The sequence below is a fragment of the Archocentrus centrarchus genome, chromosome 6, assembly GCF_007364275.1.
Source record: "Archocentrus centrarchus isolate MPI-CPG fArcCen1 chromosome 6, fArcCen1, whole genome shotgun sequence".
NCBI lineage: Eukaryota > Metazoa > Chordata > Actinopteri > Cichliformes > Cichlidae > Archocentrus > Archocentrus centrarchus.
Genome location: NC_044351.1, coordinates 28313825 through 28338365, shown reverse-complemented (window position 1 = coordinate 28338365; position 24541 = coordinate 28313825). Strand labels below are relative to the sequence as shown.

The window sequence follows — 24541 nt, the reverse complement described above, 5'->3', positions numbered from 1 at the left end:
CCATTTTTAATGAGCTTTGGTCCCGAGAAGATGGAGCTGTTTTTGAATCATGTTCACACATGCTGTATTGTGATACTGAGAAATGTTTATATAGAAAAGCCTGTATTCTGTTGATTTACTACCCGCTTGTGGCCGGATTTGAGTTAGGTTTCGTTTTTGTCAGAAAGTCAGTCAGTCGAGCATGGACTCTCACAGCATGGCAGAGAGACAGTGTTTTTAAGCCTTGGAGTATCTTTGTCCGTAAGTTAACTAAATGTTATTGTATCTGAACATTGTTTTGATGAGAAATAACCGAGCTGTTATGTTATGTTATGTTAGCCATAAAGTAGCTAAATGTGTTTCTAGCTGCCTTAACAGCTATACATGCAAGCTAATGCTAATAAGAGATACTTTGATTGCTAACAGACTTCTGTAGCCAATTGTGTGATCAGAAATGGGTCGACAAGGTTCACACATTCTTTCTTTAATTCGTGTGTTTATTTAAAAGGCAAAATATGCATGTAAAGTGTGCAAAATGTTGATGCATATCTTTTTTATATTTATTTTTTCAGTTTTACATAAAAGATGAAAACGTTATCAACGCCTGAAGTCTTTTTTGTCAGCTATCTGTCTAGCATGGTCCAGAACGCTTGTGCAAGGACAGAATACATGCCTTCTTCTTTGCATGATAGAACATTGATGGATGGCATGGCAAACTGTGCTAAAAGCCAATGATTTTTGGAAGTATTCTGGAGCCCATGCAGGGATTTACATTTCAGAATCATGCCTGTCTTTAATGCAGTGTTGCCTGAGAGCCTGAATATCACAGACATTCAATATTAATTTTCGACCTTGTCCCTTGCACATAAGAGATTTCTCCAGATTCTCTGAATCAGGAAAATCTGCATTTGGTTACTAGCATAACAGAAGTTCTCTGAAAACTGTGTGAGGCATCTCTCTATGGGAGATGTATAAATACTCTGGTGTTCCCAATCACTGAAACTTCACTATCACCATGTCTGTCCAAGACAAACTAATCACTTCAAGGGTCCCCCAACCCCCGTTATAACAGCTCCTGGCCCTACACTATTTTTTCCACATGCCCATGAAAACACCTTCCTCACCTGAGGAATTTCCTGTCTGCTGGATGAATGTGGAATCTACAGGATACTTATGTGGAAATAAATATCCTGTAGCTCTATTCATGTGAACCAGTCAACCTGTTGAATAGTTTGGAACAGCATGTTTTGTGTTAAAATTCAGAATTTGTATTTCCTAATGTGAGATTTGAGAGAAAGTAAATCCAGTATGGGATGTAATGATACCCTTTTTTTGGGATGAGGAAATATCTAGAATTTAAGCATAGATTCCTTTCTTCTCCCAGTACAACTCTTATTGTTCCTCGGCTTAAGTGGGAGGAAATTTCACAGTATCTCCCATAACCACTGGAAAGTCTGTAACCCCTGGCAACAGTTGTCAACACCCATGGATGGACTGCACATGCGAACCACTCTTCCACCCTGACAGCCAAGGGGTCCAAGGGACTGAAGTTCAAAACTGGTACAGCTGCACCCTCAACGCGTGAAAAACTGACCTGTGCATTCTGATTTTCCTGAACATACTTTGCTTTACACCTGGCTGCAGCAGTGGCATTTTTATTGCAAAACTATGCGAAGAGCTTTCCTGTTTGGAACCACACACACCTTTCTCTTTCTGAACTGACCACACAAGGCGTTGACGGGACGTGAATAAACTGGGGAGCACTGAGGGAACTTGTTCTCTTCTCCTTGACTGTAAATGGTGCGAATGTTGTTAGCCATTACCAGAGGTGGAAAAAGTACTGACGTCCTATACTTAGGTAGAAGTACAAGAATTTGTGTTAAAAACTACTTTGGTAAAAGTCCAAGTACTGGTTCAACTTCTTTTTTACGTTTACTTCAGTATACTTCAGTAAAAGTAAAAAAGTACATGCTCTGAAATGTACTCAAAGTAAGAAAGTAAAAATAGCTCTTTGGAGGACATTTCTACCTGCTATTTTTCTGTAAAGCTAACTGAACCTCATTATACATTACTGTAATAATATAAAATAATACATGAGAATAGAAACATTATTCCAATCTAAATTTTAATTCTAATTAATGCACTCAGCTTGAATCTGTTACAGTATGTAGGACACAAACCGTGAAAGGGAATTTAAACACAGTTCTATTCTTTGTGTCCTCCATAGCAGAGGGTGACTGTGCGTCCACACCTAACACTGAGGATACTCAGGGGTTACAGTGGGATTCAGAAGGTGGAGGAACCCTGTGGGAGCCATATTGTTTTTTCTTTCCCGATTATTTACTCTGTTGTGCTGCCAGGTGTGGGCGTGGTTAAATTTGATTTGTGGGTGGCACTTCGAGGTGTGGTGTGGGTACTAATTTGAGTGCTTGCAGGTGCACAGCAGAGCAGGATCTTGTGCGGGGTGAGCGTGAGTGATTGACTTTTCTGTTGACCGTTTAACACCTTTATTCAAAATGCCATTGCACGATGATGTGAAATGCAACAACAAAGTAAGTGTTTGCTTTCTTAAAGCTGTGAGATTGAGCAAATAAAGTCTGTAAAAAGGATAAGGAAGAACGCGTCTTCAGTATATACACTCACGTCTTAGCCTGCTGAGGCGTTTGGTAAAAGGTCGGATAATATACGCCGCAATATTTTGTCAACAGAAAAATGTACATGGTCATTGTGTAGTGTGGTTGTCTGTGTTAAATGGAACGTAGGTTTTAAATGTACTGTTGGTATTGTTTGGATGACTGAGCTCGCATTGTACAAGCTAGCCGTGTAAACGTAAAAGCCCATTCATTCACAAATTGTCTGTTATGATACTGTCTCAGGTGCCTTTATTGATTTTACTGCTTGTTTATAAGCTAATGGATTGATTGTCACTTAAGTGATCGTATTCCCCTGCTAGGTTTAGCGGTACATTCACATAAGGTGAGTGTGCTGTTTTGGTTTGTTTTGTATTTTTGAAAGCGTTTTTGTTCGTGTGTCAAGCGGCTGAAGCCTTGCGCTTGGGAGTACCGCCGTAGTTCTGGCTCTAGACAGTTGGTCTGGTTCGAGACTATCGGTATGGAGGTACATAAGTACCCACCGCTAGTACGCACAGAAGACTAGGGTTGAGTTTAGCTTAGTCTGCTGGATAGTTTAATGGGGGAATAAATGACAATTGTGTTATTTTGGAATGAGGCGCTGAGAACTGGATAAAAGTATCAAATAATTGTGATAATCAGATTATGCTGTAGCTGGAATGGAGCCAGATATCAGGTTGAATGTTGTGAATGAAACAGAGGAAAAAAGGCAAATAAAGCTTACACAAAAGGCTTTTGAACATAAATTAGATCGACTCCAAGAGCAACGTCAGACAAAGGTGAAAAAGATAAAAGGTCTAATTAAAGAAATTAAAGATTTAATGCAGAGTACTGATAATGCTGAAAAGGTGCAATCATGTGTTGAAAATGTATCTTGCTTGTTTAAAGAAGCAAAGGAATTAAATGATGGTGTCATTTCTATGCTTCCTCATGATGAACAAGAGAAACAAATAGCGTGGTTTGATAGTGTGGAGAAACATAAAATTGTCGTTTTAGAAGCCACAAAGGAATGGCTGCTGGAGGTGCCACATGGCCAAGCTTCAATAATACAGGGCACTATGGACCCATATTCATCTGTTCCTAAGGATAATGAGAATACATCAAAGGCAATAATGAATGTATTAGAAGATGACATAAAGCCAGGTGATAGTGTGTCTAATGTGTCCAGAAGATCAAAAAAGGGCAGTTCAGCTCTGAGCAAGTCATTGTCTACAACATCATCAGCTAGATTGAGAGCTGAGGCTGAAACAGCTGCTCTCATGGCTCGTCAGAAGCTGTTGAAGGAGAAACACGCTCTGGAGGAGCAGCAAGAAAGGTTAAGGAGAAAAAAGGAGGAGTTGGATTTAGACATGGATCTGGCAGCATCTAGGGCTAAAATTAGTGTGTTAAGGTCTTGTGAGTCTCACATTTCTGCTAAAACTGATGGAATGAACTCGTATTTAAAGGAAAGTAAGAGAACAAAGTTAAATATGGATGCTGTAACCTTTGTGCCTGAAGTTACTATTCAGCCATCAACTGAGGTGGCATGTGATGCTTTGTCTATAGATTATGCAGCAGTGAGGCCTAAGACAATTAGAAAAACAGCTCTGGCTCCTGCTCCCACCCTGCATACTCTTGTGACTGGGGCCGGCCTGCAGGAAGGTGCTCAGCCAGTTTGTTGCTTGCAGTCTGAACCTACTGTGCCTGTAATGGATGATAGTCTTGATCAGCGTTTTCTCACAGTCTTGGAAAAGCAAAATCAAATTACGTCTTTATTGGTTGAACAACAGTCACTTTTTCTCTTACCTAAGTTAGATCTACAGGTTTTTGATGGAGATCCACTCCAGTATCAAACTTTTATAAGGGGATTTGAACATAATGTTGAAGGAAGAACACAAAGTCATGAGGACTGTTTGTATTTTCTAGAGCAATATACAAGAGGTCAGCCTAGAGATTTGGTCCGAAACTGCCATCACCTGCCTGCTTCACATGGCTACAATAAGGCAAAGTCATTGCTAGAAGAGCACTTTGGTGATCCATACAAAGTAGCCTCTGCTTACATGAATAAGGTGATTATATGGCCGATGGTTAAATCTGAAGACCTCAAAGCTTTACAGGCCTATAGTCTATTCTTGCGAGAATGTTGTAATGCTATGGGGCCGGGTGTAAGTGACTTGGATGTGCCTGCAAATATGCAAACCATTGTGAAAAAACTCCCTTATAAGCTGCGAGATCAGTGGAGGAGTGTGGCATGTGATGTTCAGGAGAAGGCTGGTCATAGAGTCACATTTTTTGATATTGTGGAATTCATTGAGAGGCAAGTCAAGATAGCGAGTGACCCTGTTAGAATAGATAAACGTTTAACTGTTTTTCTATGTATCACAATGTGTTTATCATAAACATGCATATGACCATCAGATTGTAAGCACAAAACATACTCATACACACCTGGACCCTCCAGGTGAGGAAAGCAGGTAACGCCTGTTTCCTGACGTCACACACACACACCCACATACACATACATGATTACATCATGTGACGTGAGTGATGTTGTTACCTGAGCTTTGTGTAAACATATGTGATTTCATCATGTGAAGTGAGTGATGTTGTTACCTGAGCTTTGTGTAAACTCACATGATGCTAAAATAAAAGAGCCAAGCAGGAAGAAGGTTCAGACTCTCCCTCAGACATACACACACACGCGTGTTGGCTGACTGAGACTCTCCCTGCAGGTTAAAAGATCAACTACGGGTTTCTGTGTCTTTCTTTATTTAACGGTGGTCCGAACCTAACATTTTTTGGTCCTTCGAGAGCCGGGCGGGCAGTGAGGACGTTTTTCCAACGACTACGGAGGGATGCCGGCAGACTGTCCAGACAGCCAGCTGCAATAGAGGCGCTGCACAAAAGACCTGGGGCATGACGTTTGTCGCCAGGCCCGGCTTCATAGGTTTCTCCGCGGTCGCTGGGAACGCTTTCCTCGAGACCCGATCCACCAACGTGAAGACGACAGAAACCAGGTAGGACAAATCGTAGACTACTGAGTCGGACCGGGTCCGATTGCCATTATAACTTTAATCGAAAGTTGGCTTTTCAGGGAAAACTGTAGTCTACGTCCTCCGAACCGGGTTCGTGAGGTAACCGGCCGGAGCTTTTCAGGGAAAAGCACAAACAAATCGTACACTACTGAGTCGGACCGGGTCCGATTGCCAGGATAACTTTCAGGGAAAGTTGGCTTTTCAGGGAAAACTGTAGTATACGTCCTCCGAACCGGGTTCGTGAGGTAACCGGCCGTTGTAACTTTCAGGGAAAGTTCGCTTTTCAGGGAAAAGCAAATAAAGTATAAAACGGTACCGTAGGTGTTCTCGCCGAAAGGAGAAAGTAAATTGGTAACTCCCGCCCAACGGAGAAATTTTAATTTGGCCTTAATTTGGAATTTTGGTGTTCTCGCCGTAAAAAAATATTTAAAATAGGCGCCATAAATACTCGTATGTGTGTGTGAATGTGAGTGACTGAGAGCGTGAAAGCCGCCATTGAAGTGGAAGCAGCAGCATGAAGAAAATCTAACGGTTTTCAACTTCATGGTCTGTTGGAGTACACAGTGAAGGGCGGATTTGGGTTTAGGTCTCAATAAAGACCCGTGGTCTGTATGAGACAAAGCAAAAGCTGATTGTAGGTCGGAAACAATGGGTAAGTCCTCCTCGAAATGCGAGGCTGCCGTATTAGAGGGCGATGTAAAATTTATGGAATGGCATAAACAAGGGTCAACTCAATATATAAAGACATGGAAGAAAAAATATGGGTTTACGGGAAAGTTGGTAGTGACAGAATGGGAAAACTTAGTAACACAGCTGCAACAAAAAACAGCATTTTGCAAAAAGGTGCAGTTGGAACTGCAGTGTGCTAAGTTGTGGCTGTTACAAGCTAAACGCAGACAGTAACAGCGGAAGGCTAAAGCCACAGCAGCAAAACCACCCACACACGTGCATGCAGCTGGAATAAAGGCAGATGAGGAAACTCACATTGTATGTAGATCCCAGCAAGACCGTAGCGGGCCTGACCCTGCGGCACCCGGAGCCGCGCCATGTTTAGAGGGGGGAGGAGCTAACGGCGTAAAACAAGCCGCGCCATGTTTAGAGGGGGGAGGGGCTAGTGGGACAAAACAACATGAGACCCAAGCAAGGGAAGGCTTAACAGCTGTTTCTCCCGCAGCTTTCTCTCCCATTGCGAGCCGCACCAGAAATGGGGAACTTAAAACACTGGCGCACATAGATGTGCATGCCACACCTAAGCCAGCAGGTTATCCCGGTTTATCAGAGTACGGGCATGAAAGGGATTGTTTCAATTGTGGAGGGCCCCCACCTGCACTGGAACCAGTGGCACAAACCTTCCCCATGCTCCAAGTCGCGAACCCAAACATAGGGACAGCAAGCGCCCCTCAACCTCCCACTATTTTGGTTTACCGACCTTGGACTGAAACTGAAATGCAAGAGGCCGTTAGAGGCTTAACCCCACACAAAATTGACATAGAACAATGGGCGACAGATGTAAGGGGATTACAAACCTCGTTTAACCTGAATGGGGATGAAATGTTTGGTGTGTTCCGCAACCATTTCAAACACGAGTGGGGAAGAGTAAGGGACACCTTCACAGGAAGAGATGAGGGAGGCAACATTTTAAGGCATAATTCAGAAATCTTACAGCAAGGGATGGAAGGGGTAATTTGGAGAACAAAACAGACCCTAGTGCCACCCCTAAATTATGACAAAATTAACCAATGCAGACAAAAAGAGGGCGAAGATGTATACGAGTACCAAGGTCGCCTGGAAGCAGTGTTTAAAGCCCACAGCGGCATTCCTGAAAGTGCAGAACCAAGCAACCCCCACCTCAACCACCTTTTCCAGCTCAACCACCTCCTCCGCAGCTACAGGGGGCAGTTGGTGGTTCACAGGTTGAGGAGGAGGGGGAGTTAAACAGCAGGAAGGATGGGGCGACAGGAATCTTGTCTCTCTCATTTGATAAATTTCCATGACAATTTTGGTGATTGTTGGTAGGATCCAGTGAGTTCTTCCACAAAGAAGTGACGAGTCTCTGGCCAAGCTGAAGGAAAAAAAATGCTTCAGTCCTCCTGCATTTGCAAATTATGGAGGAACTTGAATTTTCACCCTTTGCTGGACAGCTGCCTGGATTCAAGGACCCTGCCTTAGAGGCACGGCCATAACACATATCGAGTGAGAAAGATTCCAAATAATTTAAAATGGGAAAAAGTTTGGGCAGCACAGTGGTGCAGTGGTTAGCACTGCTGCCTCACAGTTAGAATACCATCTGGAAGGCCTGGGTTCAATTCCACCTTGGCCCAGGCCTCTCCCTCTCTCTGTGTGGAGTTTGCATGTTCTCCCCGTGCTTGCGTGGGTTTCCTCCGGGTACTCCAGTTTCCTCCCACATTCCAAAGACATGCACTTACTGGGGTTAGGTTAATTGGCTAATCTAAATTGCCCATAGGTGTGACTGAGTGTGTGAATGTGAGTGTGAAAGGTTGTCTGTCACTCCGTGTTGGCCCTGCAACAGGCTGGCGACCTGTTCAGGGTGTACCCTGCCTCTCGCCCTATGACAGCTGGGATAGACTCCAGCCCCCCCCGCGACCCTTAACAGGATGTGCGGAAGCGAATGGTTGGATGGATGGATGGATGGATGGATGGATGGATGGATGGATGGATGGGAAAAAGTTTGATTTAAAAGAAGAACCTGTGAGAGTCGTCTCACTAGGAAAAAATGGAGAGGGGAACTCAGGAGTAGAAAATTAATAGTGAAAGAACTCGGCGGAGAGCGAGATCTTAGCAGAGTTTAGAGCAGCAGAACAGCTGATGCCCTAATTAATGGAGTGGTGGTTTTGGGGCCACCTCCATTTGTTGTTACTTGTGATACCTCATCTTTCTATGCCCTTTTTGCAGGCAAATTTATAAGAGCTGAAAATCTCTGACCCAGATCTGGACTCCTGCCCTCCGATCACACATCATCCGCACCAGAATCATCGTGGCCAAATACGGGACCCACCACCTACACCTTTTTAGTGAGCCGCTGCCGCACTACAACCTGCAGACAAGCAGACAGCTCCACCCCAGAAGAACCCTCAACGCTGCTCTCCCCCGTGTGGGGACAGACGAGATCGGCTGCTCAGAGCAGAGACCTGAAGTGTGACAGTCGTCACGCTGAAGTGAGCGTCATGTGCGACATGTGCAGGAGATGGTTACTCAGAAGAAGAAGAAGAAGAAGACAAGATGCTGATAGAGGAAAGCAACATTGACTCTGTATTCAGCAGTCGCCACTGGGCAAAGTGTTGCCCATGGGAGAGGACGTGGACGAGGGCAAGGAAAGAGCGGGGTGACTTCTCTCGGATGTGCTGTCCGAGATGACAAATAACAACTGCGGCCTGACGGGTCATTGGCGAAATGAATGCCCATGAATGGTGAAGGGAACATGGACTAACCAGACTGTGTCACACTGATCGGAGAGGAGGACTCCAGACAAATCAGATGAGGGCGAGTTGCCTGATCAGCAGAGAAGGGAAGTGAGATATCACCTACAAACACACACACACAACTCACACTCATTAATGACGTATAGCGCTTAACACACACACGCAGCCTAGCACACATACAACAACCCCATGGCAATGACAGATGTCATACAATGGATGAGAGGCTGGAGAAGCTTTCACAAAAGTAAAAGAAGCACTGATAACAGACTTAGTGCTGCCTCTTCCAAATTACAAAACAGATTTTGTCCAGACTGTAGATTGCAAGGATGGGTTTATGACCTCAGCTCTGTTAAAGTCTTTTGCAGATAAATTGAGGCCAATTGCTTATTACTCCAAATGCCTAAATGCAGTCTCAGGAGCATTACCACATTGCGTGCAAGCAGTATGTGCAGCAGCACTCGCTGTTGAGGCCTCCAGAGAACTGGTGCTTTTCCACTCACTTCCACTTAAAGTACCACATAAAAGGAAAACCTGTACTTCCTAGGTCACTGTTCAAAACAGCAGCCATATTGACACATGGTTTAACACATGTATCAACAGGGGGGGATGGTGAGTAAGACCTATAAGTAAAAACAGACTAAGGAAATGTATGGCAGAAACGGGAAGGCCCTGGGTAGAATACATAGACTTAGTAAAAACATACATGCATGTGACCCCCAACGACACAGGGATAACCCCCTATGAGGCATTGTTCGGCCAACCTTTTAGACTCCTGGTGTGCACAGAACAACAAGCAGAGGAAGAGACAGACTTGAGTGATTGGATGAGAAAGTTGTTCCAAAGCAAAAAGGTTGTTGCCACAAATAAACGGCCAGGAAGGCTTTTCTGCTTCTCAACAGGAACATCCGGTGGCTGTGGGAGACTAGGTCCTGGTCAGAGTGATCAAGAAGAAGTGCTGGAACCAACCCCGGTGGGACGGACCCTACAAAGTACTACTGACTACACCAACTGCAGTCAAAATAGCAGATAGATCCACGTGGATACACCTCAGCCATTGCAAAAGGATTGAGCCAACCAACGCTGAGTAGGGGATGGAAGTCGGGGTGCAAAGGGGGGGGTGAGCCCTAGGCCACCTTCGTCTCAAACCCGTGAAGAAAACAACTGAATCCCCCACTAAATAGGGATGGCTCATTCACGTGCAATGACCACGTGGAACTGGATCTGCACCCTGGGCGCACTGATGACCATCGTGACTGCAACACAGGAGTTGAGCGCCTTGCGTGCAATGGTGATGCAGAATAGAGTGGTTTTGGACTTGCTGGCTGCCCCGCAAGGAGGAGTAGCTTTCTACCAGTATACCCTTGTGCAGGGTGGGCAGGAGGGTGAAATAGAAGACCGAATATGAAACCCCCATTGAAAATGGGAGACCAAGTGATGGGGGTGGATGTAAACTAGTTTTCAAACTAATGTTTAAAATTTGCATATGTATGTAGGTGTTTCCCCGAGTGAGACTGACTAGCAGTGGCTGCCGTGAGCGGCGGGGCCGTTGAGGAATTTTCCTGTCTTGAAAGAATAGAGAGTGACTTTGGGTCAAAAGAAGGATAGACAGCCGCATGACAGGTTTTTCGCCTCAACCTCATTCAGGGTAGTATGTGCTATGTTCATGATAAACAGGGAGGAAATGTTAGAATAGATAAACGCTTAACTGTTTTTCTATGTATCACAATGTGTTTATCATAAACATGCACATGACCATCAGATTGTAAGCACAAAACATACTCATACACACCTGGACCCTCCAGGTGAGGAAAGCAGGTAACGCCTGTTTCCTGACGTCACACACACACACACACACACACCCACATACAGTACACATACACATACATGATTACATCATGTGATGTGAGTGATGTTGTTACCTGAGCTTTGTGTAAACATATGTGATTTCATCATGTGAAGTGAGTGATGTTGTTACCTGAGCTTTGTGTAAACTCACATGATGCTAAAATAAAAGAGCCAAGCAGGAAGAAGGTTCAGACTCTCCCTCAGACATACACACACACGCGTGTTGGCTGACTGAGACTCTCCCTGCAGGTTAAAAGATCAACTACGGGTTTCTGTGTCTTTCTTTATTTAACGGTGGTCCGAACCTAACAGACCCACTTTTTGGAAGTATACAGGACGTACCTGTTACAAAGGGGAAGGAAGCTGAAATAGTCAAATTTCAAACTACCAGGAAGGCTAGAAGCAGTACTTTTGCTACTACTGCAACACCTGCAGACAAAAGGGTGAGCTCAGCAGTTAAAGTGTGTTGGTTTTGTGGAGCTGGACATTCTTTGGATGTTTGTCATCTTTTGGATAAAAGGACACAAAACGAAAACTTATCCTTTTTGAAGGAAAAGAGAATGTGTTTTGGATGTCTGTGCATTGGGCATATGAGTAAGGATTGTAGAAAACGTTTGATATGTAAAGTATGTAATCTTAAACATCCTACGTTGTTGCAAAAGAGATCAAATCAGGTAAATGATGGACCAGAAATGGCAATAGAAGGTGCTGTGGTGTCAGTACAGTCCAGTGGTCTGTCTGGAGCTGGTGATGAGGATTGTGCGCTTTCTGTGCTCCCTGTGCAGTTGAAATCTAAAAAGGGAAATTAGATATTTGTCACATATGCATTCTTGGATCCAGGAAGCACTGCTTCATTTTGTACAGAGTGGCTAATGAATCGGCTTAAGGTTACAGGAAAGAAAATGGGGATTCTTCTTCGAACTATGGGACATGAGAAAGTGGTGGATAGTTATATGTTGTCGGATTTGGAAATTGCTGGGTTTAATTCCGACAACTTTTGTAGCTTACCTCAGATTTTTACACAAAGAAGTATGCCTGTTAATAGAGGTAATATTCCATGCACAAAGGATCTCCAAAGATGGCCGCACTTGAGGCACATAAAAATACCAGAAGTTGATGCAGATGTGGACCTTCTGATTGGCATGAATGTACCTCGAGCTTTAGAGCCATGGGAAGTGATTCGCGGGGGTGGTGGTCCCTATGCAGTCAAAACTATCCTGGGTTGGACGGTAAATGGTCCCCTCCGAGGAGACTGTCAGATCAAGGATCGTTGTTTACGACCAGACATTAGAGTGAACCGAATTTCTGTGGCGAGGCTTGATGAGCTTTGGGTGAAGCAGCTCAAGGTGGATTTTCCTGAAACCCCACAGGATGAACAATCTGGCTTATCTAAGGAGGATGAGCATTTTATTGAGTCTGTTTCAGGGTCTGCTCAGCTTGTCGATGGTCATTATAGTATTGGTTTGCCATTGAGACAAAGTTGCACCAAAATGCCAAACAACAAGGCAGTGGTGGAACAACGTATGTTGAGCCTAAGAAAGCGTTTGAATAAAGATTCATCATATTATTTAGATTATGTTGCGTTCATGTCTGAGATGTTGACTGATGGCTATGCTGAGAAAGTTCCAACTGAACAGTTGACTCGTCCTGATAGAAGGGTGTGGTATATACCGCACCATGGGGTGTATCATCCCAAAAAGAAAAAACTGCGGGTGGTTTTTGATTGTGGGGCCATGTTTCAGGGGATATCTTTGAATTCACAACTGCTTCAAGGACCTGATCTCACAAGTTCACTGGTAGGAGTACTAACAAGGTTTCGCAAGGAGCCTGTAGTGCTCATGGCAGATATCAAGGCCATGTTCCATCAGGTTAAGGTGCCAGTGGAAGACTCCGACTTACTGAGATTCTTATGGTGGCCCGACGGCGACTGCAGCCAGGAGCCTGTTGAGTATAGAATGACGGTGCAATTGTTTGGTGCTACTTCCTCTCCTAGTTGTGCATGCTTTGCTTTGAGGAAGTGTGCTGTGGATAATGAAAAGCACTTTAGTCCCTTGGCAGTTAACACCATTCTGCATCATTTTTATGTGGATGACTGTCTGGTGTCTGTTGGCTCTGAACAGGAAGCAGTGACTTTATATCAAGAGCTTGGCGCTTTGTGTGCTGAAGGTGGGTTCAAGCTCACAAAATGGATAAGCAACAGACGCGCAGTTCTCGCTGCTATCCCTCAGGAGGAGCGAGCCAAAGAAGTTAAGGATCTAGACTTGGACAATGATGTCTTACCTGTGGAGCGTGCCTTGGGTGTGCAGTGGTGTGTCCAGTCTGATTCATTCAAGTTTAAGATTATACTCAAAAACCGTCCACTTACAAAAAGAGGCATTTTGTCTGTGGTTAGTTCGGTTTATGACCCTCTTGGTTTCCTGGCTCCTGTTGTGTTGTCTGCGAAGATAATCCTCCAAGATCTTTGTAAAAGGGGTTTGGGTTGGGATGATCCTCTACCCTCTCGTGTTGCCAGAGACTGGATGTCTTGGTTAGAAGACCTTCGTCATCTTGAGACCTGGGAAGTCAGTAGGTGTTTTAAGCCCGATGACTTTGGTGATGTTGTTTTTGCTCAGCTTCACCACTTTGCAGATGCAAGTGAAGAGGGATTTGGAACAGTGTCCTACTTGCTACTTCATAACAGAGGACATTCTCATTGTTCGTTTGTGGTGAGCAAGGCGCGGGTAGCTCCTCTGAAACCTGTCACTATTCCTCCTAAGTTGCTGACTGCTGCAGTGGTTGCTAGTAGGATGGACAGGTTATTGAGGAAAGAGTTACAAATGGATCTTCAAGAGTCTGTCTTCTGGACAGACAGTACTTCTGTTCTGAAGTATGTTAGAAATGAGACGTCGAGATTTAAAATCTTTGTAGCAAACAGAGTGTCGGAGATACTGAAACTGTCAGATGTATTCCAATGGAGGCATGTAAATACATCAACCAATCCTGCGGATTTAGCCTCCAGAGGTGTGAAGGTTCAGACATTGTTAAAGACTAGGGAATGGCTCTGTGGTCCAGACTTTTTGCGTGAACCTGAGAATAGGTGGCCGCAAAACCCTGAGGTCTTGAAAGACCTTTCTGATGAAGATCCTGAGGTCAAAGTAGCGGCGGTGAATGCTACTCAAGTTGGCCAGGTCAATCCAGTAGAGAGGCTTATGGGCTATTTTTCTTCCTGGCTTAGCCTTAAAAGGGCCGTTGGTTGGCTTCTCAAGTTTAAGACCTTGTTGTTGTCCTTGGTACGACATCGAAAGTTGTTGAGAGAAACACTTTCTGGATTGGATCTGAGTGCTGAGCAGCTGGAGAAAGAACTAGAGTTTAAAATGAAAGATGTTAAGGCTCAAGTGCCAAAGGATGTTCTGCGCGTGGAGGATATGGTTTTGGCTGAGTCTACAATTATCAAGGTTTGCCAGAAAACAAGATTTCCTGAAGAATTGGCCAGCTTAGAAAGAGGAGAATATGTAAGGAAGACAAGTCATCTCTACAAGCTTAACCCAATCCTGAATGATGGTGTTATTAGGGTTGGGGGCGACTTAGTGGAGTGGCTATGCCATTTGAAATAAAACATCCAGTTATATTAGCTAAAGATCTACACGTCTCCAGTCTAATTCTCCATCATGTACATCAAGAAACAGGCCATGGTGGACGAAACCATATGCTTTCTCACTTGCGTCAGAAATATTGGATACCTGGTGCTTGTGTTGCCATTAGGAAAGTTTTGTCAAAATGTGTCACCTGTCGTAGATTATCGGCTGCACCTGGGCAGCAAAAGATGGCTGATCTTCCACAAAGTAGAATAACACCAGATGAACCACCCTTCACTCGAGTTGGTTTGGATTGTTTTGGACCATTTGAAGTTAAGCGTGGGCGAGCTGTGGTCAAGAGGTATGGGCTCATTTTTACATGCTTAGCGATACGAGCCATACACCTTGAAGTTTTGTCATCTTTGGACACAGATTCTTTTATTAACGGCCTCCGAAGGTTCATAGCAAGATGTGGTCAAGTTCTTGAGATCCGTTCAGATAATGGTACCAACTTTGTGGGTGCTGAACGTGAATTGAGAATGGCTATTGAGAGACTAAACAACAACCTCATTAATGACATGCTGCTGCAAAGGGGTGTGAAATGGGTTTTTAATCCTCCAGCTGCATCACACCATGGAGGTGTTTGGGAGAGGTTGATTCGGTCAGTCCGTAAAGTGTTAAACTCTGTTTTAAGGACTCAGACCCTGGATGAAGAAGGTTTGATGACAGTGTTTTGTGAGGCTGAAGCAATTGTTAATAGTCATCCAATAACAAAGGCATCAACAGATCCTCAAGATCTGGAGGCTTTGACTCCTAACCTTCTGCTTTTGTTGAAATCACAGCCATCATTGCCCCCAGGTTTGTTCCAGAAGGAAGATGTTTATGCACGACGTCGTTGTAAGCAAGTGCAGTACATGTCAGATTTGTTCTGGAAACGGTGGGTGAGAGAATATCTTCCTGGGCTGCAGGAGCGGCAAAAGTGGAATACTGCAAAAAGAAACTTTGTTGTAGGAGATCTCGTGGTTCTGGTGGATGATGCGGCGCCACGCAACACTTGGATTACAGGGCGAATTGTGGATACTGTTCAGGATAAAGGTGGACTTGTGCGAAGTGTTTGAATTAAAACGAAGACCAGTTGTTTGGACCGGCCAGTAACCAAGGTCTGCCTTTTGCAGGAAGCAGAGGGATAATGAAGACTGAAGATATGTTGCATGTGGACATAAACTTGGATTGTTTTTGACACTTTCGGTGATGTATTTTATGGACTTTTGAACTGCAGAGAATCAATAATTCATTTGTACTTTGTTTTGTCTTTTTATATTTGTAGTGATGAATTATTTCTATGAAATAATTTGGGGCCGGAATGTGGGAGCCATATTGTTTTTTCTTTCCCGATTATTTACTCTGTTGTGCTGCCAGGTGTGGGCGTGGTTAAATTTGATTTGTGGATGGCACTTCGAGGTGTGGTGGTGGTACTAATTTGAGTGCTTGCAGGTGCACAGCAGAGCAGGATCTTGTGCGGGGTGAGCGTGAGTGATTGACTTTTCTGTTGACCGTTTAACGCCTTTATTCAAAATGCCATTGTACGGTGATGTGAAATGCAACAACAAAGTAAGTGTTTGCCTTCTTAAAGCTGTGAGATTGAGCAAATAAAGTCTGTAAAAAGGATAAGGAAGAACGCGTCTTTAGTATATACACTCACGTCTTAGCCTGCTGCGGCGTTTGGTAAAAGGTCGGATAATATACGCCGCAATAAACCCTAAGATCAGTTGTAGTGGCTCTGCATGGGGAGAAGAATCACAGCTTTCTATTGTGAGCTCCAGTAAATGATGGTGGTGTGCAGGCTGTGATTACCTGACCTGCTGCTGCTGCTCTGAGGTTTACTGCTCTGTGTGGTACGAGATGCCCCGAGTAGAACTCTCCAGATTCCATTCCTCAGGCATCCCAGCTCAGTCATTAGAAGCAGTTTCTATCAAAAAAAAAAAAAAAACCCAGCCTGCACACAACATGCAAGCAACTCTTAATTCCTTAAATAAAATAATTCAGTAAATGAACCATCTCTTAGAAAATGTCCTTTCTACTTCCACATATTGTAGGTACTTGGATAAATTTTTAAAGTTGTCCGTTTGATTTCAGTTCTGAGCTAAATTGATAGAACTCTTCCCACAGATTACAGAACACTTTAGTTTTTGGAAATCGGACCGGGGTTCACATTCTAGAGGGATTTTAATCCAGCAAATTTTGGGGCAAGTTGTTAATACATTTTAATGGTATGACAATGAAAAAACTGTGATTTTATTCTACGATTTTGAAATAAAACGTAGTACATCTTCAAATAGGCTTTCAATCGTTTACTTCCCACCTCTGGCCATTACAAAACTAGACTGGAACTCAAGGAAACATCTTCCTCTTTACAGTTCTTCAGGTGGTGAGGGAACAGTGAACAAGTCCCCAGAGTGCTCAGGCCAGTGACCTCCGTAAGTCCTGCTGAGCATCTGGCAGCCACCACAGTTCCTACATTAATCACTGTTTCTTTTGCTGTGGAGGGTAGGATGCACAGCTCAACACATCAGTGGGTATGGCAGCATCAGCAGTGAAGGACTTTTTGCCATAATGAATTTGTCTCTGCAGACCCTACTGATGAGACGCCTGCTGCTCGGGTGGCTGGGAAACACAAAAAATACCAGCTACTTTATGTACTAGTTTTATAACACATGGGTGTACGACAATGTGACAACTGCTACCAGTGGAATACATTCTCGTGATGAAAATATATGACAGTGTAATGATAATTACCAGAAAAACCACTATCTTGATGGTTGCTGCACAGTGCGTTTTAATATTTTGGTGTTTAAGATACTTTTAGTGATAGAAGTCATCATTCAGCAATAATTTTAGTAAAACTAATTCTTGTCTGTCATTTTTCTCTCCAGAGTCTTTATCTCCTACTGCTGGTAGAAAACTGAAAGGAGTTCTTCCAACATGCAGGCTGCAGTCGACTTTCTAAATGTATTCAACACTGAGGCCAGCGGAATATCCGTGACACTCAGCCTCTTCCTCATTTTTCTTGGTCTCCTCTACTGGTGAGCAAATAACAAATGTCAATAGGCTTATTTGTGATATACTTTTTGCAGTGTTAATGAGTCCACTTATATAATCTGGTAGTGCCATAGAGCACACACACTGACATTTTATAGAGGAGTGCAAACAAATGCAATAATAAATCTGTAGGCAGAATCTGGGTAAAAGTTAGATCTGTGAAATTTCAGCAAACTATATTTCAATGCCTTTACTTGTAGGTATTCAGTCTACCCCTTCTCAGTCCTTTCACGATGTGGCATCAACCATCCAAAGCCAGTACCTTTCTTTGGTAACGTTTTCATGTTTCAGCAGGTAAGATGCAATGTAATAAAGAACGACTGGAATTTTCTGCAACATCTGCTTCATTTTGCATCAAACTGGGAGGAAATCCTTGTTCTGACTTATTGTCATTATTAACAGGTTGTCATTTGACACGTATAGCCCCAGCTTCTATAAAGTCACGGTGATAAGCTGCTATGCTGTTCAGTTTTCTACACTTTCGGTTTGTTAGGTTCGGACCACCGTTGAATAAAGAAAGACACAGAAACCCGTAGTTGATCTGGTCATGTGCATGTTTATGATGAACACATTGTGATACATAGAAAAACAGTTAAACGTTTATCTGTTCTAACACGGTTAAAATAATAATTTGTCTGCAATGTTGATATTTTTAGACTGATGTCAAGTTTCTTTGTTTTTTTAACATTCTTTTCAGGGTTTTTTGAAACCTCTGAACGACCTCATAAAAACACATGGTAAAGTATGTGGGTAAGTAAAAAGATGTCCTACAGCTCACATACTGAAACAATATTCTGCATATTTTACAGAGTTTATCTACAATGTGATGAATACTTTACTGTCAGCATTCGAGTTTTTCCTTGTTTTGGCTGGGACGCCACTCATATGTTATAAATGGCATATTTCAGATTTTATTTGGGCCGCACACCTGTCGTGGTGGTAGCAGACCTTAATATCCTCAGACAGGTGTTGGTTAAGGACTTCAGTAGCTTCCCTAACAGAAAGGTGAGGACACTGTGTAGAGGATGTTGATGCACGTTACAAGCCCCAGGAATGGTGCCACTATAACAAAAATGAAATCCCCTGACGTATTCACACATAATATTTGTTTATTCCTTATTCCCACACAAATTGTTGTGCCTGTCCTCTCCTGTTGTCTGTGCAGACATATTTGTTTGTCAAAAAGCCGGTGACTGATTCTTTGACCCAGTTAAAGAATGACCAGTGGAAGCGAGTACGGAGTGTCCTGAACCCATCTTTCAGTGCTGCCAAGATGAAAGAAGTGAGGAAATAAAGTTCTCATTAACTGGGACAATAAGATAAGATGTGGCCACATTTTGACACAATGTGTCCACTGAAAATAATGAAATTCAAAGTTTCCTGTAAAAAGATGAATGTGTTTTTTTTTTTAAATTTATTAAATTTAAGTTAATGCAAAATCTGTATCATTTTAGAGAAAGCTGCCATGTAGGTGCAAGAATGGAAGATTTTCAGTGTTTCTTAAATTTATTTTAATTTATGTTTCTGATTAAATTTCTGAATTTGGTGTATCTATAGTTTAAGCTTAGTAGCCATATTTTACATATTCATATTGTACCTTCATGCTCATCTTTCACAGTATGCATAGTTTAAATATCTGTGCTAGTCGTGTTCATGGAACAACATGGACCTTTCCCCCTTTGTTTTTATGTTTATGGTTCTGTAATGATTCACTGAAGACTTTAGAGGACTGGTTACCTCATCCACTAATAGGTGGAGGGAGATTATGTTTTCAAATGGATTAAACTTTGTGGAAATATTCCTTAAGGGCCCAAGGTCAAAGATCAAGGTCACCAAAAATTTTAAAACTTATCTCTTATCTCATCACTGGCAAAATTTTAAAATTCATATCTCAATGAATATTTAATCTATTGCAATGAAATTTGGTACTTAGATATGAACAGTTGCTGTTGACAACTCATTGTCTGATATTTGAAATTAAAACACTAACAACAATGCAAACTACAAACCCTGCACAAAATCACACACATGTATACAATTCATGTATCTTGTTTTTCCTTTTTTTCCTTCAGGTTTTTTTTCCCAATATACATAAACTGAGCACAGGATATCTAGACTACAATATTGGCATATAAAGAATTTGGGGTTGTGGATTTATGCACGCTACTGAGTGCCCTTAAAGTTTGCATTTGTCATCATGTCTCTGCTTGAGTGTAGATGGTTCCACTCATCAGCACAGCCACTGATGCCCTGATGAAGAATTTAAATGCCCATGTTGAGTCAGGAGAGGCTTTTGACATCCACAGGTAACTACAACAACAAGAAGCAAAAGCTGAAAGAATTAATTTAGTATGTTTTTGTTGTCACTCATATTCTCCTTTGTATATGTTTTCTTGCAGATGCTTTGGGGGCTTTACCATGGATGTTGTTGCCAGTGTGGCATTTGGAACTCAGGTGGACTCACAGAACAACCCAGACGACCCATTTGTCCAACATGCTCAGATGGCCGCTCCACCTTCTTTCTTCAAGCCCATTCTGTTACTTTTTTGTCAGTAATTGTTTTACCTTCATTGAATTTTGGAGAATTATATTGGACATTAAAACAGGAAGATGATGGCAAAGAAAGTATATATATTTATGCATATCAGGAATGTTTAATTGATTTCTACTATGACACAGAAAAATCCGGAATTATTTAAAACATTTTTAATATTTTTACAACTCTTACAGAAATTAAGCATAAAAAGCATTTTGTGTATTAAGTATTTAAACATTTTTGTTAGGATATTGTGCATATGCCTGTGTATATTGTTGGCATTTCTCTAAAGATTTGTGTTTCTGTCTTCAGTAGCTTTTCCCTTCCTCATGGCTCCTCTGTCAAGATTCATATGCGACAAAACACAAGACAAGATGAACAATTTCTTTATTAACAGCATTCAGAAGATCATCAAACAGAGAGAGGAGCAGCCTCCTGAGCAAGTGAGTCTTTAACTGTTCTAATCAATCTATCTCCATGTATAACAGCTTTGAAAGAGCCTTTCCCCTTCATTTTTATTTATTCATTTATTATTTTTTACATGTAGAGGCGTAGAGACTTCCTTCAGCTGATGTTAGATGCTCGAGCTACCAAGGAGAGTGTGTCTTTGGAGCATTTTGACACATCAAACAATGATGATAATGAGATTGATCACAGGAACCAGCAGACCCAGCCTTTGGGTTTGATTCAGGGAAATCACTATCCTCATCTACAGGAGTCCTCTGTCCGCCGTCCACAGAAAAAGATTTTGAGTGACGATGAGATTGTGGGTCAGGCTTTCGTCTTCTTCCTGGCAGGCTATAAAACCAGTAGCAGCACATTAGCCTTCACCTGTTACGTGTTGGCCCTCCACCCTGAATGTCAAATCAAAGTACAGGCAGAGGTGGATGATTTCTACACTAGATATGTGAGTCTTTTGCATTGTAGTGTGTTTTGAGTTTTTTAGCTGCAAGTAGTTGTGGGCCATTACTGAATTTTTTCATGCTGCTTGTTTTTGTAGGAGTCAGCTGATTACACAAATGTCCAGGAGTTGAAGTATTTAGACATGGTTATATGTGAAGCTTTACGCCTCTACCCTCCTGGATTCAGGTAAAGAAGGATGATAATTGGGAAAAAGGCTGGCTGCAGTAGGGAGTGATATGATGTGACCTACCCACACCTGCTGAAAGAACTTCCATATTTGTCTTTTGTTAACATTCATGAGCTTATAATGGGGTATAGCTGTAATGTTATAATCAGAAAAACCTACCTGGAGCATTGTTGATAATGTTGCAAAATCCAAGGTGGATGCATTTTAAGAATGCACTTTTTCAGTGACTTTCATCACAGTCGGACTTCTCCGCTCTGAATGGACGCATGTAACGTGCAACAGAAAGCAGAAGAGGAAAGGGAAACTACTGCAGCTAAGAGGACAGCAGAAGGAGCAAAAAGCTGCAAATAAATTAGGAAATAATTAAATTTATTTTTCATTATTTTGTTCTCTTTATCTTCTCTGGTTGATAGCAATGGTAGGGGAAACACTTCATGTTCACAAAAGGTTATAGCTGTTGTAACTCTTGTGATTAGACTGACCAAGAGTTTGATTCTGTAATTGTCTGGAATAAACAAAAATATTTGAGTTTTAAAAATCAAACAATCTTGTTCATGATATTTTGTCCCACTAAGGTTTGCACGAGAAATAGAACATGACTGTGTGGTGAATGGTCAGCAGCTTCCTAAAGGAGCAATACTGGAGATTCCTGCAGGCTTCCTCCATCGTGACCCAGAACATTGGCCAGAGCCTGAGAAATTCATTCCTGAGAGGTGCTTCAGTTCTGTCTGAATCTAGTAAAAAGACTGACTTGTATTTAATGAAAAATGACTTGACGTGACAAATTCACATTTACAAATATCACCACTTGCAGTTAACTTTGAAGTGAGCGACAACCAATCAAATGCTGACTTATAACATTAATAAGTTATGTATTAACCACGCGAACATCAAATATTTGTGAATTGGCATTATATTATGGCAGTAAATTACCATGGTAAAAATACATGTTTTTAAGGTGTGGTAGACCCTTCTGTCTATTGAAGTTATACTACGTTCAGCCCACAAATACGACCCCAGTTCCAAAAAGGTTGCTATGTTTTGTAAAATTGAAATATCACAAGGAATTGCATATCTCATAAACCCTTATTTTATTTACAATAGAACATAGAAAACATATCAAACATTTAAACTGAGACACATTATTTCATGGAAAATAGTAGCTCATTTTGAATTTAATAGCAGCAACAAAGTTGGGACAGGGCCATGTTACCACCTTGTAGCATCCCGTCTTCTTAACTGGGAACTGTTCCTGGACTGTTGGGAAAGGAATGTTGCCTCATTCTTGTCTGAAATAGGATTCTAGCTTATCTTTAATGCAGCTCTGCCTGATACCCCAAAGATCATGAGCATCCTATATTGATTGTCAACCTTGTCCCTTGCACTCAAAAATTGCTCCAGATTCTCTGAATATCTTGATATTATGTACTGTAGATGATGACATGTTCAAAGTCTTTGCAATGTTACATTGAGGAGCAATATTCTGAAACTGTGCTTCACTTTGTAGATGCAGCTTTGGTTTGTTTGTTTTGGAATGTTTCGTAACTGGGATTGTCCTATGACTGGTGTTGCATCTATCTCCGTCTATAACAGTTAATTTTTAAACTTCTGGAATTTGTACTTCAGTCAGTTTTTGTTGGTGTGATTTAACCATTTATAACTAGTCTAAGGTTACTTATTCCTTTACCTCAATCTTTCAGACCAAGGCACATCTGTCATATTTTAACAGTTTTACATTAATATATAATGAAGTTTTACTAGAGCTAATGTAGCAAGGGTTGTTTGTTTTCAATGTTGTATTTAAACCAGTGTTTTACCACTAAAAGTGTGATCTCTTTCTCCACTGCTTTTACTGTTGATAAAGAACTTACTGTTGGTCCCCAGGTTTACACCAGAGGCTAAAGCCAATCGACATCCATTTGTATACCTACCATTTGGGGCTGGCCCCCGTAACTGTGTGGGAATGAAGCTCGCCCAGCTCGAAATCAAAATGGCTTTAGTGCGGCTGTTCCATGGTTTCAGCATTCTGGCCTGTCCTGAGACGAAGGTAGGTTGGAGTTGAAGAAAACTGATAAATATTCATTGGGAGTTGATACCACAATGAATACATCAGTTGAAGAAATGCAGTGGGTCTGTATTTATATGTATAAACGTGGACTCCTGCAAGCGTTGTTTACTATGGATTACATCCAAAATTTATATGACTAACCGTTAGATATGCATTTGTCAGCTACTTTCATTTTTGGCTATGATAGTTGCATAAATATATGGAAAATGTTTGTTTTGCTGAGGTGAGTTTTCTGTTTGTTTGTTTTATCTTCAGGTTCCTCCTGAGTTGAATTCAAAACACACTCTTGAACCTAAAAATGGTATTTTTGTGAAAATCGTAAGAAGGAACCAAGGAGGTGGTCTGTTGAATTCTCCATCAGATGATTAGAGCATTTACACCATACTGTAACACAACAATCTCCCAAGTCCATAAGTTCAGCTTCCCTAGTTTAGTTTGAGCCAGTCCTTGGGTAGATGCTTGAAAAATTGCAGCACTGAAATGCTTCAGGCTTGAATATAATAAGGGATTTACTGATTAATTCAAATGTTCCTAAGAGACACATTAATCATACTATAGTGACTCTTTGAACTGTTTGATTTACATCTACACCAGGAGAAATGCCACATGAGAACATATTTCCACATTCATTTTTTTTTCTTGATGCACATAAATAACGTGGTAAAATGACTACTTTGTGTAGTTTTATACTGTGTTTATTTATAACATCCAGTGAATCACATGGTTCAGGATCTCCACATGGTTAAAAGGGAAATGACTGGAGAAAAAGAGTTATTTAAAAGCATGGTGTTCACAGAAACTATGGAGTTAGTTTGCAAAGACATGTTGTTCATGCATACTAGAATGCTGGGACAGAGGGACAGTTGAAACAGCTCAATAACTTACATGCACAACAAGCCAGATCTGTCATTTTTGGTCTTCACATTTGTATTAGTGTCCTCTTTCATGGGAGATTTGAAGTAGGTGAGCCTCTTTGATTAGAAGATATTGTCAAAGTTGTTCTTTTTTTTTTTGTAAAGGTAATTTTTTTCACTTCACAGTGTCCCTTTCACATTGAATATTTCCTTGTACTTGTATCACTGTTAAGATGAACTCAGATCATTGTAATCAGCACTCTGTGTTCTAAAATAACTGAATATTATAGCCATATGCAATTGCTGTTCAGTGTCTTACAAATTATCTCCCATTTACTGTTACTCAGTAAAATAAATTATTAACTGAAATTAAACGTGTCATTTTTAAAGCTAATTGCATTTGCATTCGAAAGAGGAAAAACAAAACTTTGG

General features: G+C 41.8%; 1 protein-coding gene across 8 annotated transcripts; it reads left to right on the top strand.

The window, feature by feature from the left end:
- The first annotated feature begins 113 nt into the window (after positions 1 to 113).
- Positions 114 to 24471, top strand: LOC115781235 (thromboxane-A synthase-like). 8 transcript variants are annotated; one of them, XM_030730765.1, is made up of 14 exons: positions 114 to 240; positions 17396 to 17545; positions 17762 to 17855; positions 18259 to 18311; positions 18470 to 18566; positions 18727 to 18843; positions 19779 to 19867; positions 19961 to 20109; positions 20413 to 20540; positions 20645 to 21004; positions 21098 to 21186; positions 21763 to 21900; positions 23072 to 23234; positions 23511 to 24471. In XM_030730765.1, the coding sequence occupies exons 2-14, from the start codon at positions 17445 to 17447 to the stop codon at positions 23622 to 23624; spliced, it is 1692 nt and encodes a 563-aa protein (XP_030586625.1). In that variant the 5' UTR covers positions 114 to 240; positions 17396 to 17444; the 3' UTR covers positions 23625 to 24471. The 8 variants fall into 8 exon arrangements, with proteins under 8 accessions (XP_030586625.1, XP_030586617.1, XP_030586621.1 ...); XM_030730757.1 differs by having other exon boundaries at positions 20410 to 20540; XM_030730761.1 differs by lacking the exon at positions 114 to 240 and adding an exon at positions 1365 to 1539 and having other exon boundaries at positions 20410 to 20540.
- The last annotated feature ends 70 nt before the right edge of the window (positions 24472 to 24541 follow it).